Raw genomic sequence first — 15340 nt, 5'->3', positions numbered from 1 at the left:
AAAATATGGAAGTTTTCCACTACCCTTATTCAATACCTTGTTAATCTTTGAATATTTGATATCTAATAGCTACTACTACACTCAGAGTAATGCCACTTGAAATAGCTTTTACTAATATAGAAAACACCAAATAATCACAGACCAACCACTCAATCCTGAAATAACCACAAAAGGGCCATTCAAGAAACAGATCTTGTTTAAAATATCTTGCAAAAGTTACATATATTCATAAAGAAGGGAACAGATGTTTTCCAAAAGATGACTGAATTATGAAACTGCAATGACTTGAAGCTTTAAGTATTACCACATTTGAAGGCTCAGCTTAGGTCTACAGAATTTATGTACAATTCTCAAAAAGGAAAAAAAACATTCTTCTAAGAACAATACTCTTCACCATGGTCTCCTTGGGGAGTTCACAAAATGTACTCTTAAGCAAAATCACTAAACAGGCTTACACACTAAAGACATTAAATAATTTTTAAAATTATTTATAAAACAGTTTCTGTACCCAACTATGTTTAAAGTTCCAACTTAAAATATTCAAGAAATAAATATCAAACTCTTGCAGGTTTGTTTTTCTAACATTAGAAAAAAGCTTCATAAAACATGACCACTCAAACAAAATTGTGGCAATTTCATGGTATCTAGAGTAATGAGAAGGGGAAGCATTTCTTTAAATATTAATCATGAGGACCCGGCAATATGGCACAGAGTCTAAATCCTCCCCTTGCAATTGCCAGGATCCCATATGTGCACAGGTTTGTGTCCTGGCTGCTCCACTTTCCATCCAGCTCCCTACTTATGGCCTGAGAAAGCAGTGGAGGATGGCCCACATAGGAGACCAGGATGAGGCTACTGGCTCCTGGCTTCAGATTGGCTCAGCTCCAGCCACTGCAGTCACTTCGAGAGTGAAACAGTGGATGGAAGGTCTTTGTCTCTGTCTCTCCTTTTATCTGTAAAATCTGCCTTTCCAATAAGAAAATACATAAATCTAAAAAATTAAAATAAATATTTATAGTAAAAATAAAATTAAAAAGCATTAACTACTTGTGTTTCCAAGCCAATCATGACTTTTCATATCCTTACAATTTGCACTATATTTGACTTCAAATTTTGTAAGTAGCTCGGGTGGGGTAGGACATGACTGTTTTACTCATTCAGCAAATATCTATTGAGCATCTACTGATAAAAACAGTTCTAGGTACCTGGTTAACAAAGCTGAGTAAAAAGGGCAACCATTATTTCTCTTACTAGAAGCACAATTACGTTCAGAGATGAGACCGAAGCTCATGCTCCCAGGGCAGTCCCATATACTCCTGGACTACGGTTTGCTCCTATTTCCCTTACAAAAAAACTGCCCCCTACATCACAGCTCTTAACAAAACCCTCCTGAATGTTTATTTCAGAAACCAAAACAATGATTCTGGGCCACAGAATTCCCAAGGAGTGCATTACACATGGCCGACGATATGGGCATGATTGCTGGACAGCAGACGAATCCCCCTCTCACACTGCGGTGCCACCCTCCCTCGCAGTACTGCAAACAATGCACTGAAAAGCAAGTCCAAGGGACGTGGGAGTCCTGAAACAGCAAAGCATCCTGGTAACACGGAGGGCCCTGGAAGAATCCGAAGCCATAACACAGCATCACTGCTGATAACATGACTCAGGATCTGACTGACTACAAGCAAACATATACAGAAGGTGGTGTACTTTCAGAAGCAGGAGTTAAATTTTTTTGAAGAATATACTATCAAATAGCACAAGTTGTCTCTATTTGGTCCACTACCCTCAGGCTTGAATTCATCATAATCACAGTGAATAATGTAGGGCTGTCTGGAGTCACTATGCTAGCTGGTAAAGCTATCTTTCACAATCCAGTTAATCATAAAATCCAGAACATACACTGCAGTACCACGCTTTGAATCCTCTGGAGTCTTAATATCCTCATAGCCAGTATATTGAATAGAAGTAAACAAAAACAACAAGCCAAAAAAGAATTAAATAAAGATTTTGAGGAAAACTTAGAGGATGTCAGATTATGAAAAATCTCCTACCATGTCAATGGTTACAAATGCTAGCTATGAATGTATACAAATAAGACGAATAATAGGTGATTTGTCTAGTGATTACAAACCAGGGGGTTTGCATGCCTCCTACCCCAGCGCGCCTGGGTTCGTCCTGGTTTACCTCCTGAGCCCAGCAATCTGTGAATGCAGACCCTGGGAGGCAGCAGGGGATGACGGGACTAGTTGGGTCCCTGCCATTCACGCGGGAGACATGGACTGAGTTCCCAGCTTCCAGCTTTGGTTAGTCCCAGCCTTGGCCAATTTAAGTATTCAGGGAGTGACCCAGAGGACAGGAGGGCTCACTGGCTCTCTCTCTCTTTTCTTCCCTCCCACCGTGTGTGTGTGTGTGTGTCTGCATTTCAAACTAATTACTTAAAAATTTTTTTAAAGAAAAAAAATATGTGAATTGGTGTAATGGTTCTGTACGCTAATCCTCCACCCTGTGGTGCCAGCATCCCATATGGGTGTGGGTTCACGTTCTGGCTGCTCCTCTTCCCATCAAGCTCTCTGCTTATGGTCTGGGAAGACAGTGGAGAATGGCCCATGACCTTGGAACTCTGCACCTGTGTGGGAGACCCAGAAAAACTCCTGGCTGGCCATTGTGGTCATCTCAGGAACGAACCAGTGAATACAAGATCTTTCTCTGTCTGCCTGTCTGTCTCTCTCTGTCTCTCTCTGTCTTTCTCTCAAAAAAGATTTTTTAAAAACCATTTTTTTAAAAAAAAAGCCATCACTCGTGTTTTTTAAAGATCTGTTCTATTACCTGTGGGAAGCGGGGGTGCTGAAGCCGCTCCGGGATTGCTAGGGGCCGTTGCAAGATGGCGGCTGGCCCAGGGCCAGGAGGCGGTCGGTCTCACCAGCAAGTAAACAGGAAGTCACAGGGATAGGCTAATGCCCTCGCTGTGATTACTGGCCTATCATATAGCGCCAAGTAGACCCACGGGGAGAAGTGATTGGTGGAGAACTACATAAAAGCAGCCGGTAAAAGCTAGGCGTGGACGACGGAGGATGGGACGGACGGACGGACAGACAGATGGACAGATGGACAACAACGACGAGAAAGACTGGGGTGTGGTGAGGAGAAAGATTGGGGAAAGAACGATGGATAAAACGAGAAGAACGGGCAGCAGAGCGGGAAAGAAAGGTTTAGATCTTCGGGTGGAAAGGTTAAGGCGTACGGGGAGGAAAAGCGGCAAAGAGACAGACAGAAGCAGCAAAAGCAGTACGGACAGACGGGGACAAGAACGGAGAAATGGAGCAGAAAGTACGGGAAGAAATACGGGAGGAAGGGTGCCGGAGAGAAGTGGGGAGGAAAGCTTAGACCAATGGGGACAGGAGCAGCGGAGAGGTTTTAAACGCGGCTGCTTTTAGCAGTGAGGGGTCTGGTTGCGGTTCCGGCTTTTCCCGGACCGTCAAGAGTATGCCTAGTTGTTTTAGTGTCGCCGCTGCTGGGAGGTGGCGACAATTGCCTGTTGGAAAGTCAGAGTGATAGAAAGAGAAGGAAAAACAGAAAGAGAAAGGAATCTTTCATGTACTCATCACTCCCCAGATGTCAACAACAGCCAGAGCTAGACAATGCCAAAGCAAAGGGCAAAAACTTCACTTAGGTCTCCTGCATGGGTTCTTGCCTTAATGCCTAATAAGTCATTACTAATTAAGGATTCACTACTCCTTTTTCTAATATTCTATGAACTAGGTCAAACAATAAGTTACCTGTTTTTGCTAAAAATCTACCGACAATATGTTAAAAAAAAATGACAGGCAAGGAATGAAAAATCAAAAGTAGAACCTTGTTTGTTAGACCTTAATTTATTTACATACCTGTACAGATGAATATTTGGAAAAATTTTCCATTTGATACCGCCTAAGTACTTCATTTAGTCTTTGATCTGTAACAGAAAAATCAATTTAAGTTTTAAAAATCAGATATAGTGGAAGACAGACTCCCAATGAAATTGTTAAATATATCTTGACAATAGGATGCTAGACTCTGCCATTGTCCATGCCTATAATGTCAGGATACACCTCATAGCAGAATGATGGACTTATGACTGATTATGAAAGACTATACTAGTATAATGATATAGGGGAAATCAGAAGGGATGGGGAGTGTGGATGGAGGGGGGGATGCAGGGAAATCCCAGAGCTTATAGAACTGTATCACAAAATAATAAATAAGTTTAATATAAGAAAGAATATATAGTGGCTATTATTTGATGTATTTAATATAAAACAGCATTTTCCATTGCTTTTCAAAATAAAATGAATCATCAACCTCAACACATCATTTTGGCTCTTAAAAAGAGGCACATTTATGCACCTAAATCATGTCACTGGGAATAACAACAGCTAAAAATAATTAATTTTCTAATTTCATAAACTTGAATTACCATACTCTCTAAGTTATCCTTCAGGTTAGCAGAAGTAAAAAGTTGTAAAGTAAACACACACACACACATGCATACACATACTTTTCAAATTCCTACTAATAGAAGAAGAGTTGGAAGATAAAGTGTAACTGTATTCCTCAGAATTCTTAAAAATAACTCTTACAGGACAAGCCTCTATCATGTGGAGAAACCACAAAACAAAGACTCCAAATTAAACAGGAGTGTGCTGGAGACAATGAAAAGGAAGGTCTGGAACAAAGTAGATGTCACTTCAGGAGACACACATACATAGGACAACACAACTGGAAAACAACAGAAAATTACACTGTCCAAGATCATTTGGAATATTTAAAATTGGTTACTTGTTGGCAATAGAGTCTGAACAACTTTTAAAAGATTTAAGCTTAAAAAAAACTGTTATCTGAATGTAGCACATTTCAGCTAGAAACAAGAATCAAGAAATAAAAGGAAAACATCCAACAACTTTGCTATTTAAGAAATCACTGTTGGGCCCGGCGGCGTGGCCTAGCGGCTAAAGTCCTCGCCTTGAAAGCCCCGGGATCCCATATGGGCGCCGGTTCTAATCCCAGCAACTCCACTTCCCATCCAGCTCCCTGCTTGTGGCCTGGGAAAGCAGTTGAGGACGGCCCAATGCATTGGGACACTGCACTCGCGTGGGAGACCTGGAGGAGGTTCCTGGTTCCCGGCTTCGGATCGGCGCGCACCGGCCCGTTGCGGCTCACTTGGGGAGTGAATCATCGGACGGAAGATCTTCCTCTCTGTCTCTCCTCCTCTGTATATCTGACTTTGTAATAAAATGAATAAATCTTTCTATGGGGGCTTCAAAAAGCTCATAGAAAATGTCTACTATGAAAAAATTACTCATGAATGTCACAATTTTTGTACCAAAATAAACTTATAATTCAATTCTTCCACAAAGCGTTTAAAGTATCCATGTATTTTAAACAAGCAATAATGAAAATAAGCTATTTCAAAGTCTTTAAAGAGAAATTTATGGTGTTAATTGCACATACCAGAAAAGGACAAAACTATAAATCCCATCCAAAAATTTTGAAAAAAAAAAAACCAACAGTAACATAACCAAAGAAAAATAAGCGAAATAATAAAAATAAACTAATAAAATAAATACATATTCACACCAAGAGGATAAAAAGCATGTTCACCTCAAAAATTATTTTAAAATATGGATATACTTAATGAGAAATATTTAGCAAAACAGAACTACAAAGGAGCTTCCTTAATTTGATAACAAGTGTCAGCAAAAGAAATCATGCGCCCAACATGACATTTAAGGGAAATTGAGAATAGCACAATGATAAACTGCCCAACACAGCTGGAGGTCTAAGGTAATGCAGCACGGCAAATAAAAATGTAAAAGCTGAAAAGGAAGGAAAAATGGCCATGTTTCATAGTCTTAAATAAACATGTAATTAGTTAACCCAAACTACTTTTTTTTTCATTTTTGCACTTAAAATGTTTTATTTTTATTGTAATGGCAGATTTACAGAAAGATCTTCAGTCTGCTGGTTCACCGTTTCCGTTTCCTGGGGGGGCTCTTCTGGAGAGGTTGACTCGTCCTGACCTGGAGGGGCTGGGGGCGGACAGAGTGTCCCCCAGCCGCCACAGCAGGCAGGCTCAGAAAGCCCTGCTGGCTGTCTGGTGCTCTCCCAGTAGAGAAAAATGGCCGCAGTGGGCTGTCTGCGGGGACCACAGTGAACCTGAAGGTGTGGACTCCGTCTACGGTGTTGTAGAAGGAGACACTCTTCAACTCCTTGGCCAGGAAGATGCTCATCCACTGTAGCTGTGGCTCCACCTAGAGCAAGATGCGGGGGGGTTGGGGGGGGGCACGGTGAACCTGTCCTTATCTCTCAGGCCCACAGTCCAGGAGTCGCACTCCAAGCTCAGTGTCACGGACCCTTTCCGATTCACAGAGTCCCTGCAGCTGCCCAAGTCCCACTCCTGACAGCTGCCCACGTCCACCTCCCAGTAATGGCGGCCGGAGGTGAAGAGTGGGTAGCCCAACACGTAGGAGGAGTCGAACTTCTCAGCACACTTCCCCTGTTTCTGAGTGGAAGACACATAGCTCATACTCCTCAGGTCCTCAGAAATGAACAGGTAATTGTTGGCTGTGTCCACATCTAAGATCATGTCCACTTGGAACCTCAGGATGTTCTGGTCCATCTCTAGAGCCTCCTTCAGGTAGGGATCCTTTGCCTGGACGGCTTCCACCAGTGCCCCCAGCTGGAAAGCTGTCTTGATGTCCTCCAGCCGGGAGACCTCAGAGCAGTTGGGGCACAGGATCCCGTCCCCGCCAGGCTCCCTCTGCAGAGTGTTCACGCAGCACCTGCAGCAGGCATAGCAGCACTTCAGGTGCACAGGGTTCTGCATGTATTCTGAACAAACAAGGTAGCGTGTCACTTCTCGGAAGTGCTCGGCCATGGTGGCGATCTCCTCCCCGCTCGGGTAAGATAAATCCTTAAAAATCAATATTGAAGGGCCCGGCGGCGTGGCCTAGCTGCTAAAGTCCTCGCCCCGAATGCGCCGGGATCCCATATGGGCGCCAGTTCTAATCCCGGAAGCTCCACTTCCATCCAGCTCCCTGCTTGTGGCCTGGGAAAGCAGTCGAGGACGGCCCAGAGCTTTGGGACCCTGCACCCGCGTGGGAGACCTGGAAGAGGTTCCTGGTTCCCGGCTTCGGATCAGCGTGTACCGGCCCGTTGCGGCTCACTTGGGGAGTGAATCATCGGACGGAAGATCTTCCTTTCTGTCTCTCCTCCTCTCTGTATATCTGACTTTGTAATAAACTGAATAAATCTTTAAAAAAAAAAAAATCAATATTGAAGGGCCCAGCATGGTACCCCAGAGGCTAAGGTCCTCACCTTGCATTCGCAGGGATCCCATATGGTTACAGATTCGAATCCTGGATACTCTACTTCCCATCCAGCTCCCTACTTGTGACCCGAGAAAGCAGTAGAGAACAGCCCAAAGCCTTGGGACCCTGTACCTGCGTGGGAGACCCAGAAGAGGCTCAGGGCTCCTGACTTGGGATTGGATCAGCTCTGACCGTTGCGGGCACTTGGGGGGTAAGCCAGTGGATGGAGGATCTTTTTCTCTGTCTCTCCTTCTCTCAGTGTATCTCTCTGTGTATCTTTCCAATAAAAATAAATAAATTTTTAAAAAATCAATAATGAAGTTTAGCAATAGACAAGAATGAATTATATTTCTATATCCTGATAACATAAAGTTATAAAACAATAAAAGAGCTATTTATAGTACCATCAAAAATATCAGTGCCTAGAATGAAATCTACTAAAGGATTCTTATACAGAAAACTATGAAACAGTCAGAAGAGAAATTAAGACTGAAATAAGTGAATAGGGATATCCAAGGTTGGAATAAACCAAAATTCTAAAGTTGTTAATTTTTCCCAAATTGATCTCACACTTCAGCACAAACCAAATCAATACAAAAAAGAGGATATTGTGGAAACTGAAAAGCTGACTCCAAAAAATACATGAAAATGCAACGAGAAAGACATTTTTTTGAAAAAAAGAGAACTGGGAGAGGATTTACCTTATCTGAAAGCAAAATGTAACATGAGGCTATAACAATTTAAACAGCACCATAGCAGTAAAAGAATCAACAGAAATGACCAGCAAAGCAGAATTCAGAATCTAGAAAAACACACATGTGCACGTATATGAGCTTTGGATGTTGATTAATGGTAAATCCAAAGCCTCAAAAGGGGTGGGAGGGGAGAAGGAGTTCTCACAAAGACAATCTTTTTGTTCAGTGTCTGGGTCAAACGGATATCCTTATAGGGAGTAAAAGGGAACATCATTCACAAACGAGAATTCAGGAGGAACTGGAGATACACGTGTGAGGGCCAAAACAGTGACTTCAGGAAGAGCAAAAAGAGAACATATTCATAATCTTACAGGAGAGTAATATTTTTAATCACTGCAAAGAAAGCACTAATCAGAAAAGAAAGACTAACAAACTGAGCCACAGTAAAATTCAGAAGTTCTGTTGATCAAGAGAGCATTAAGAAAATAAGATTGCAAACCATAACTAGGGAGAAGACACCTCCAATACATATAATTAATAAAGGGTTTATATTTATAATATACAAAGAATTTTTTATCATTTGAAAGGCAGACAAACAATGTATGTATGTAACAAAGTAGTAAAAACAGCTGCTGGTGCCATGGGATGGTAGGCTGAGCCTCCTCCTGAAGTACTGGCATCCCACAGGGGTACTACTTCAAGTCCCAGCACTCCACTTCCTATAAAGGCACCCTGTTAACACACCTGAAAATGCAGCTGAAGATGGCCCAAGCCACTGGGCTCCTGCACTCAAATGAGAGAACCAAATGAAGCTCCTGGCTCCTGGCCTAGGCCTGGCCCAGTCCTAGCTGTTGTGGTCATCTGAGGAGTGAATCAACACATGGAAGATCTTTGTCTCTCCCTTTCTCTGTGTAACTCTGCCTTTCAAATAAACTGAATAAGTCTTCAAAAAAAAAAAAAAAAGTCGTAAAAATAAACCAGGAAAGAGTTAAAGACATGGAAGAAGAAAAAAAAAAATGTTCAAAGAACAAAAGTCTCAATTGGGTTAAAGAACAGTGAGAGTAGGGGTAGGACACTTGAGTTCAAGATATAAAAAGTCAGGCAACCTGAACAGGACTTGTACTTCTTTCCAAGAAATAGTAAGTGCTACCTTGTAGACACAATCAAGTAAACTAATGTGTACCGGACAACAGAGGATGAAATACCAGATGCGAGCTAAACAAGGTGAGCCTTATGATTGTCCCAGCTTAGGAAGTGAAGAGATTTTCCAGACCATGGGTGTATGGGAAAAGAAGTGCGGGAAGAGACCACAGGAATTAAGAAGACAGAACTGAGAGTTGCTGTAGACCACATGAACTGAACTGGCAGATCCAGATATAGGAGAAAAATCTTTGCATAGAACATCTGAGGATCCCAGAGGTCACTATGCAAACATCTGAGGATCCCAGAGGTCACTTCTGACATACAACAGATCACTGAAGAGTTTTTTTTTCCTTTAAAGAAACTGCAAATATAATTTTGAATCTTTCCAACAAAGAAACATAAGGTCTTGTTGGCTTTACTGGTAAATTTAACCAAACATTTAAGGAAGAAAAATAATAATCCCAGAAAAACTCAGAAAAAAACAGAAAGGTCAGAATATTTTCCATTTAATTCTACAAAGCCAAAATTATCTAAAACAACAACAACAAAGACATTAGAAGTAGTAGGAAAAAGCTTTATGAACATATACATAAAAACGTAAACAAACTTATATAGAACCAAATTCAACAACACATACAAAAGATTTTGTATCAAGACCAAGTAGAGTTTCACTCAGAAAAGAAAGAAGCACTTAACATTTGGAAATTAATCAATGTAATTCACCCTACCAGCAAAACGACAGCATCTATCATCTCAATAAACTAAGAAATATTTGACAAAATCAACATGCATTCTGACAAAACTTTTTAAGAAAGCATAACCAGAAAGAAAAGTCCTCATAGATGCTCTGAAAAACCTGTAGCCAGTAGCATACTTAATCCTGAAGGATGCATACTTCTACAAACAAAGAAAACAAGAATGGCTCTACTTATCACTTCTGTTCAACCATGTACTAGAAATTCTAGCTAGTGCAATAAAGCAAGAAAAGGAAACAACAATAAGAAAAAAAAGGAACAAAAGATGCCAAAAGTGGGCAAGAAGGACAAGATTATTTGTGTTAAAACCTGAGAGGGCCTCCCTAAGAGGCCGTTGATCTCGAACTGGACAAGTGGGATGCTGGACTCTGTATGGTGTGAGCTTTTAATTAGGGAATCTCAACAGAACTTGAGCTGTGGTTATGCATCAAGGTGAAGGAATTCACCATGGGGGAAGGGTTTGGGGTGAAGGGGGGAGAATCCCAGTACCTAAGAAATTGTGTCATGTAATACAATGTAATTAATGAATAAATGAATATTAAAAAAATCGTACTAAATCTAACAAATCAGTCTGGTGAAAGGTTAGGATACAATATGTGAGTGTATGTATGTATTTATACATACTAACATTTAAAAACCTGAAATCAAGGTAAAAATAACACCATTTACAATGTTGTAAAAAACTTCAAAACACAGAAAAAAATCCAATAAGAGATGTGAAGAACACATGTATTAAAACTATAAACTTTATTGAGAGAGTTAAAAGAAAATATTAATAGAGAGGTACAGCTTTTCATTGCTCAAAGTATTGAATGACATTAGAATTTGACTCCTGCATAAATTGATTAATGAATTCAATAAAACATTATCAAAACTCCAGCTTCATTTCTTATAGAAATTCATAAGCTGATTCTCAAATTCATGTGGAAACACAAAGGGGCAAAGACAGCATGACAACTCTGAAAAAAAAAAAACCATTTAAGAAGCTAACTTTGTTTGCTTTTAAGATTGCTACCCAGGTAAGATCAACGGATCAACAGAACAGAGTTCAGAAATAGGTTTAAATATATGGACAACTAATTTTTAACAAAAGAATAGGTGCCATCCACAGTAAAAAGAATAATCTTTCTAACTGGGCATATATATGCAAAAAAAAAGTGAACTTAATCTCCTACCTCAGACCTTGCTCAAAACTTAACTCCATAATCATAGACTAAAATGCAAAACCTAAAATCATAAAGCATCTTCAAAAAAACATCAAGCATTTTGCAGACTTAGATGAGGTAGGGATTCCTTCGACACCAAATCAATATTTACAAAAGAACAAACTAACTTGACCAAAATTAAAAATATCTGCTCCATAAAAGACATTACTAGCAGAATGAAAAGAAAAATTCATGACTACTAGTATAACCCTCTTCATAAAAGTGAATTCTGGGGCTTATGCAAGTTAAGCCACCACTTCTTAAAGATCCATTTATTTTTACCGAAAAGGTAAATTTTTTTGGAAAGACAAATTTATGGAGAGAAAGAGAAGGAAAGATCTTTATTGGCTGTTTCATTCCCCAATGGCTCCAATGGCTGGAGCTCAGCTGATCGGAAACCAGCTACCAAGAACTTTTTTCTGGGTCTCCAGCATGGGTGTAGGGTTCCAAGGACTTGGGCCATCCTCCGCTGTTTTGCCAAGCCATAAACAGGGAATTTGCTTGGAACTGGAGCAGCTGGGACACAAATGAGCCCATATGGGATGTCAGCTCTTGAAAGTGAAGGATTAGCCTGTTTAGCCATGGCACCAGCCCCAAGCAACCACTTTAAACAACAGTTTGAGTCTTAGTCAATCCAACTTCCTCTTAACGTGTCTATGAAAGCAGTAGATGAATGCCCAAGTACTTGGGTTTCTGCCACCCACATGGGCGACTTGAATGTAGGGTTGAGCCTGGCCCAGGCCTGGCTGTTGTGGGCATCCAAGGAGTGAATGAGTACACGGAAGATCTCTAACTCTTAACTCCACCTTCCAAAGAGAGAAACAACAACAACAAAAAACTTTTCTTAAACACAAGGACATACAAGTCCTTTTTGAACAGGTCCCTAAGGACTACAAGATCTTCCTCGGAGCTGTGTGAGCTCTGATAGCATGCCAAGCACATCCCTCTTCTGCTACATGATGTTCTTGTTTTGCTGTGTATCCCTCTCACCCTTCGTGATGTCACATCAGATTCCATACCTGAGAACTCAAACTCTTCTTGAGTTCCAACCTTACTGGACCTCCCACAGGTGAAACACAAGGCATCAAAACACATATGAGCTCAAGACTTTGCCACTAGTATGGCATAAGCCGCGTCAGAGTCGCGCTACCAGCTGCAGAGACGCGCTGCCAGCTGCTTCTCCTGAGAACATCTTCGGTTGACGTGTCGACCACTTCTCCGCATACCAAAGGCTTAGGCTGCAACAGACTTTGAAGTGCTGAAGCCTCCATCTCCAAACCCGACAGTGGCTTTCAGCATCACAGAACTCCAAGCACCGCTGTGGCTCTCCACTGTGGCGAGCAGACAAAGATAAAGATGGCCCTCAAAAGTCCAATTCCAACCTAACTGACCAATCGGATTGTAATAATTTGGAACTGAATCACTATGTGGTTAATAATCTTCGTCTGAGGAGTATAGTCCCTGAGAAGTGTGAACCTACAAAACCCCTGCAAGGCAGTAGAATGTGAAATTAGTGAAATCATAGTTGGATCATCTCCTTATGTCCACTATGCTGCACTGCAAATGCCCTATAAGTTTACTATACTAGAAGCCTAGCTTGGTGTGGAGTTGCCTAGAGTTAAATACGTACAGAACTGAAACAGTAATTAGCAGAGATGGTGTTATGTGGAGTTGCCAGCTGAGAGCGAGGAAAACAAATGATTTTGACCAGGCTACAGATCCAAACGGAACAAGCGAATAGAGGCAATCGAGAGCAAAAGTCACTGGAGAAATCAGAGGGAGATGAAGAGAATGGCAAACCACCCATTTTTCTTTGAGCTAATGTTTAGATGGTTCACCTGATGGAGTACCCAGCTACTTTCAACTGGTGTGCAAGTTAGAGGACAAGAGAGGGGGTCCTAGGCAACCAGCGCTCACTCCCCTTTCTTCATGTGAACCCTACCTTTGCATGCCCCAGTTTCCTGAATACGCACAGTTAATCTCAAGCCTTTGCGCTGGCTCGCTCTGCCCCTGCTGCTTCAGACTGCCTTTGTCACCTCTACTGACTGCCACTCACTGGTCAGGAAGTGAGTGAGTGTGCTTTAACTCCCTTACTTGGTTCTCTGGTGTTTGGACCTCAGTTTGATCTGAGAATTCTGGCTCGATCATTCTATAAACCCAAGTCACACATTCACTGTTGACCCTAGCCCAACTCCGTATCACTGAATTCATGTCCCATTCCACTGAGGGTGCCCAGGTACTTCTGAGGATGCGGATAGTCCTTCCTCAAACCTAAGAATTAATGCTGCTGTTATTAAAGTGTCATTATCATGTCAATTATATGCTGTGTCTTTAACATGTACCACACACCATGTTGTTTCATGTGCATCGCCTCGTGTAAGCCTCGTAACTTTGAGGGTGACTCTTCTTATATTAACTTAATAAATTAAAAAAAAAAAAAAAAAAGCACAGAGAAGGTAAGAAACTTTCTGAGACCAAAGACTTGGAGAGAGGAAGAACGTTGACTCTAAGCCCAGGTCGACTCAACACAGGCTGAAATGTTGGGCACTGATCAACAATGATTCCGAAATGAAACTTAGCACCTCTTTTCTACCTGTCCTTTCAGCTCAAGCCAAAACTCCGGTTGCCTTCCACCCTGTTCTATCAAACCTCTTCATCTCCAATTTCTTGGGGCCCTCCTTCCCCTTTTCAGCTCTCCCCCCACCCCAGGCAACAATAGTTACCTAACTACTCTTACAAGACATACACCTCTTGAAGCCAGACCAAGTCTTTCCAATCCCAATTTGATCATGTCACACGTACTGAATTCCTTCCACTGGTTCCTGTAACCTGTGCGCTGGGCCAAACTCCTTTGCACCAACAAGATGAAACCCTTCACCATCCAGCACCATTCTAGCTTCTTTCCACTCACTTACCATTTCTCTAAATCTCCACATTCCATTCTAGCCAACCTTGCTGCAAGTATCTAATAAAGGATTCTTCTAACAGCCTCAGTGTTGCAAACACTGTTTTGTCTGGGATGCTCATGCAGGGTTTTATATATATATATAATGTATAAGTAAAATACTATATAGAGAGAAGTAAATTGACATTGCTACTTATATTTCAGTCTAAATGGTATTTCTCTTGATCATGGCCCAATAATAAGGCTATGCATTAATATTTGTTTGCCACAATGCATCAGTACTATTTTAAATCCTTCACATATCTTGCAGCTCATTTCATCATTCTGACAACTGAGGGACCTAAGGCAGGCTGATAGTTGCTGCTACTATTACTTAAGTGTGATTGAGGAAATGTATCCATTTCCCTGTTCAAATTAAATATTCGGAGGATAAAATAGCCCAGGGGAGAGAAGCCCCAGGCCCACCGCACTAGCTATGCTCCAGCAGTGCCTGGCACGTAACAGGAATGAGCTCAGTAAACATCTCTGTAACAAAAGAGCAGAGCTGTGCCTTTGGATTCGGTTCTAAGTGCAGGCTTGGAAACCCTGGCCGGCCAGCAGCCCTGCCGTCTCCTCAGAGCATGAGAGCAGCATCACAATCCCGTCCAGCGTCTAGCACAGTCCCCTGCGAGCTTGAGGAACACACAAGCAGCACACGGCTCTGGTTGAGGATACACACACCCTCCCCGGGACCACCACACTCATCGGCAGCTAACTTCGTCAAGTTCTCACAAACCTCCATGAACCGCACAGGCATTCGAAAAACATTAGCTGGTCCTCAAGAGCGACAGTAAACCTTATGTAGTATGAATTCTCCAAAAAAAAAAAAGGTGGGAAGAAGAGATAAGGAGCTTACTTTGATCTCTCAGAAAATCAATTTCCGTGGCCATGTCGAGGTAGGTTTAATTTGGCGCTTTCACCACCTTCTCGCTCTGCGGGAGAACAGAACTCGGGCAGGGATGGCGAGGTCGCGCAGCTCGCGAGCGGTGTCATCCGCAGCCCTCTCAGGCGCCCGCTGCCTTCCCGCTCCCCAGGCCACACTCCGGGGGAACTGCGCTTCACGCTCAGACGAATCCCAGGGGCCGGACGGGCTAGGACAGCACCGAGGGAGCCGGCGGGCGGCCTGGAGGCGGCATCCCTGCTTCCGACGCCGACACGGAGAGCAGCCCCAGGCCGGCAGCCAAGTCCGCTCGGCCCGCCCTGCGACTTTGAAACCGGTGCCCCGGTCCGCTCCTTGGAGACGGTG

The 15340-nt window shown here is 42.3% G+C and overlaps 1 protein-coding gene across 1 annotated transcript in view; it reads right to left on the bottom strand.

The window, feature by feature from the left end:
- Nucleotides 1-15336, bottom strand: part of SCLT1 (sodium channel and clathrin linker 1) — a 204244-nt gene extending 188908 nt beyond the window's left edge. The window contains exons 1-2 of the mRNA XM_058666848.1: nucleotides 14951-15336; nucleotides 3891-3958 (exon numbers count right to left, since the gene is read on the bottom strand). Of these exons, the coding sequence (XP_058522831.1) occupies nucleotides 3891-3958; nucleotides 14951-14984 (102 nt within the window). The 5' untranslated portion in view covers nucleotides 14985-15336. The remainder of the gene's footprint in view (nucleotides 1-3890; nucleotides 3959-14950) is intronic.
- Nucleotides 15337-15340: the final 4 nt, after the last annotated feature.

The sequence above is a fragment of the Ochotona princeps genome, chromosome 7, assembly GCF_030435755.1.
Source record: "Ochotona princeps isolate mOchPri1 chromosome 7, mOchPri1.hap1, whole genome shotgun sequence".
Taxonomy (NCBI): domain Eukaryota; kingdom Metazoa; phylum Chordata; class Mammalia; order Lagomorpha; family Ochotonidae; genus Ochotona; species Ochotona princeps.
Note: the sequence above shows the minus strand (reverse complement) of the source record. Positions and strands in the feature narration are given on the sequence as shown.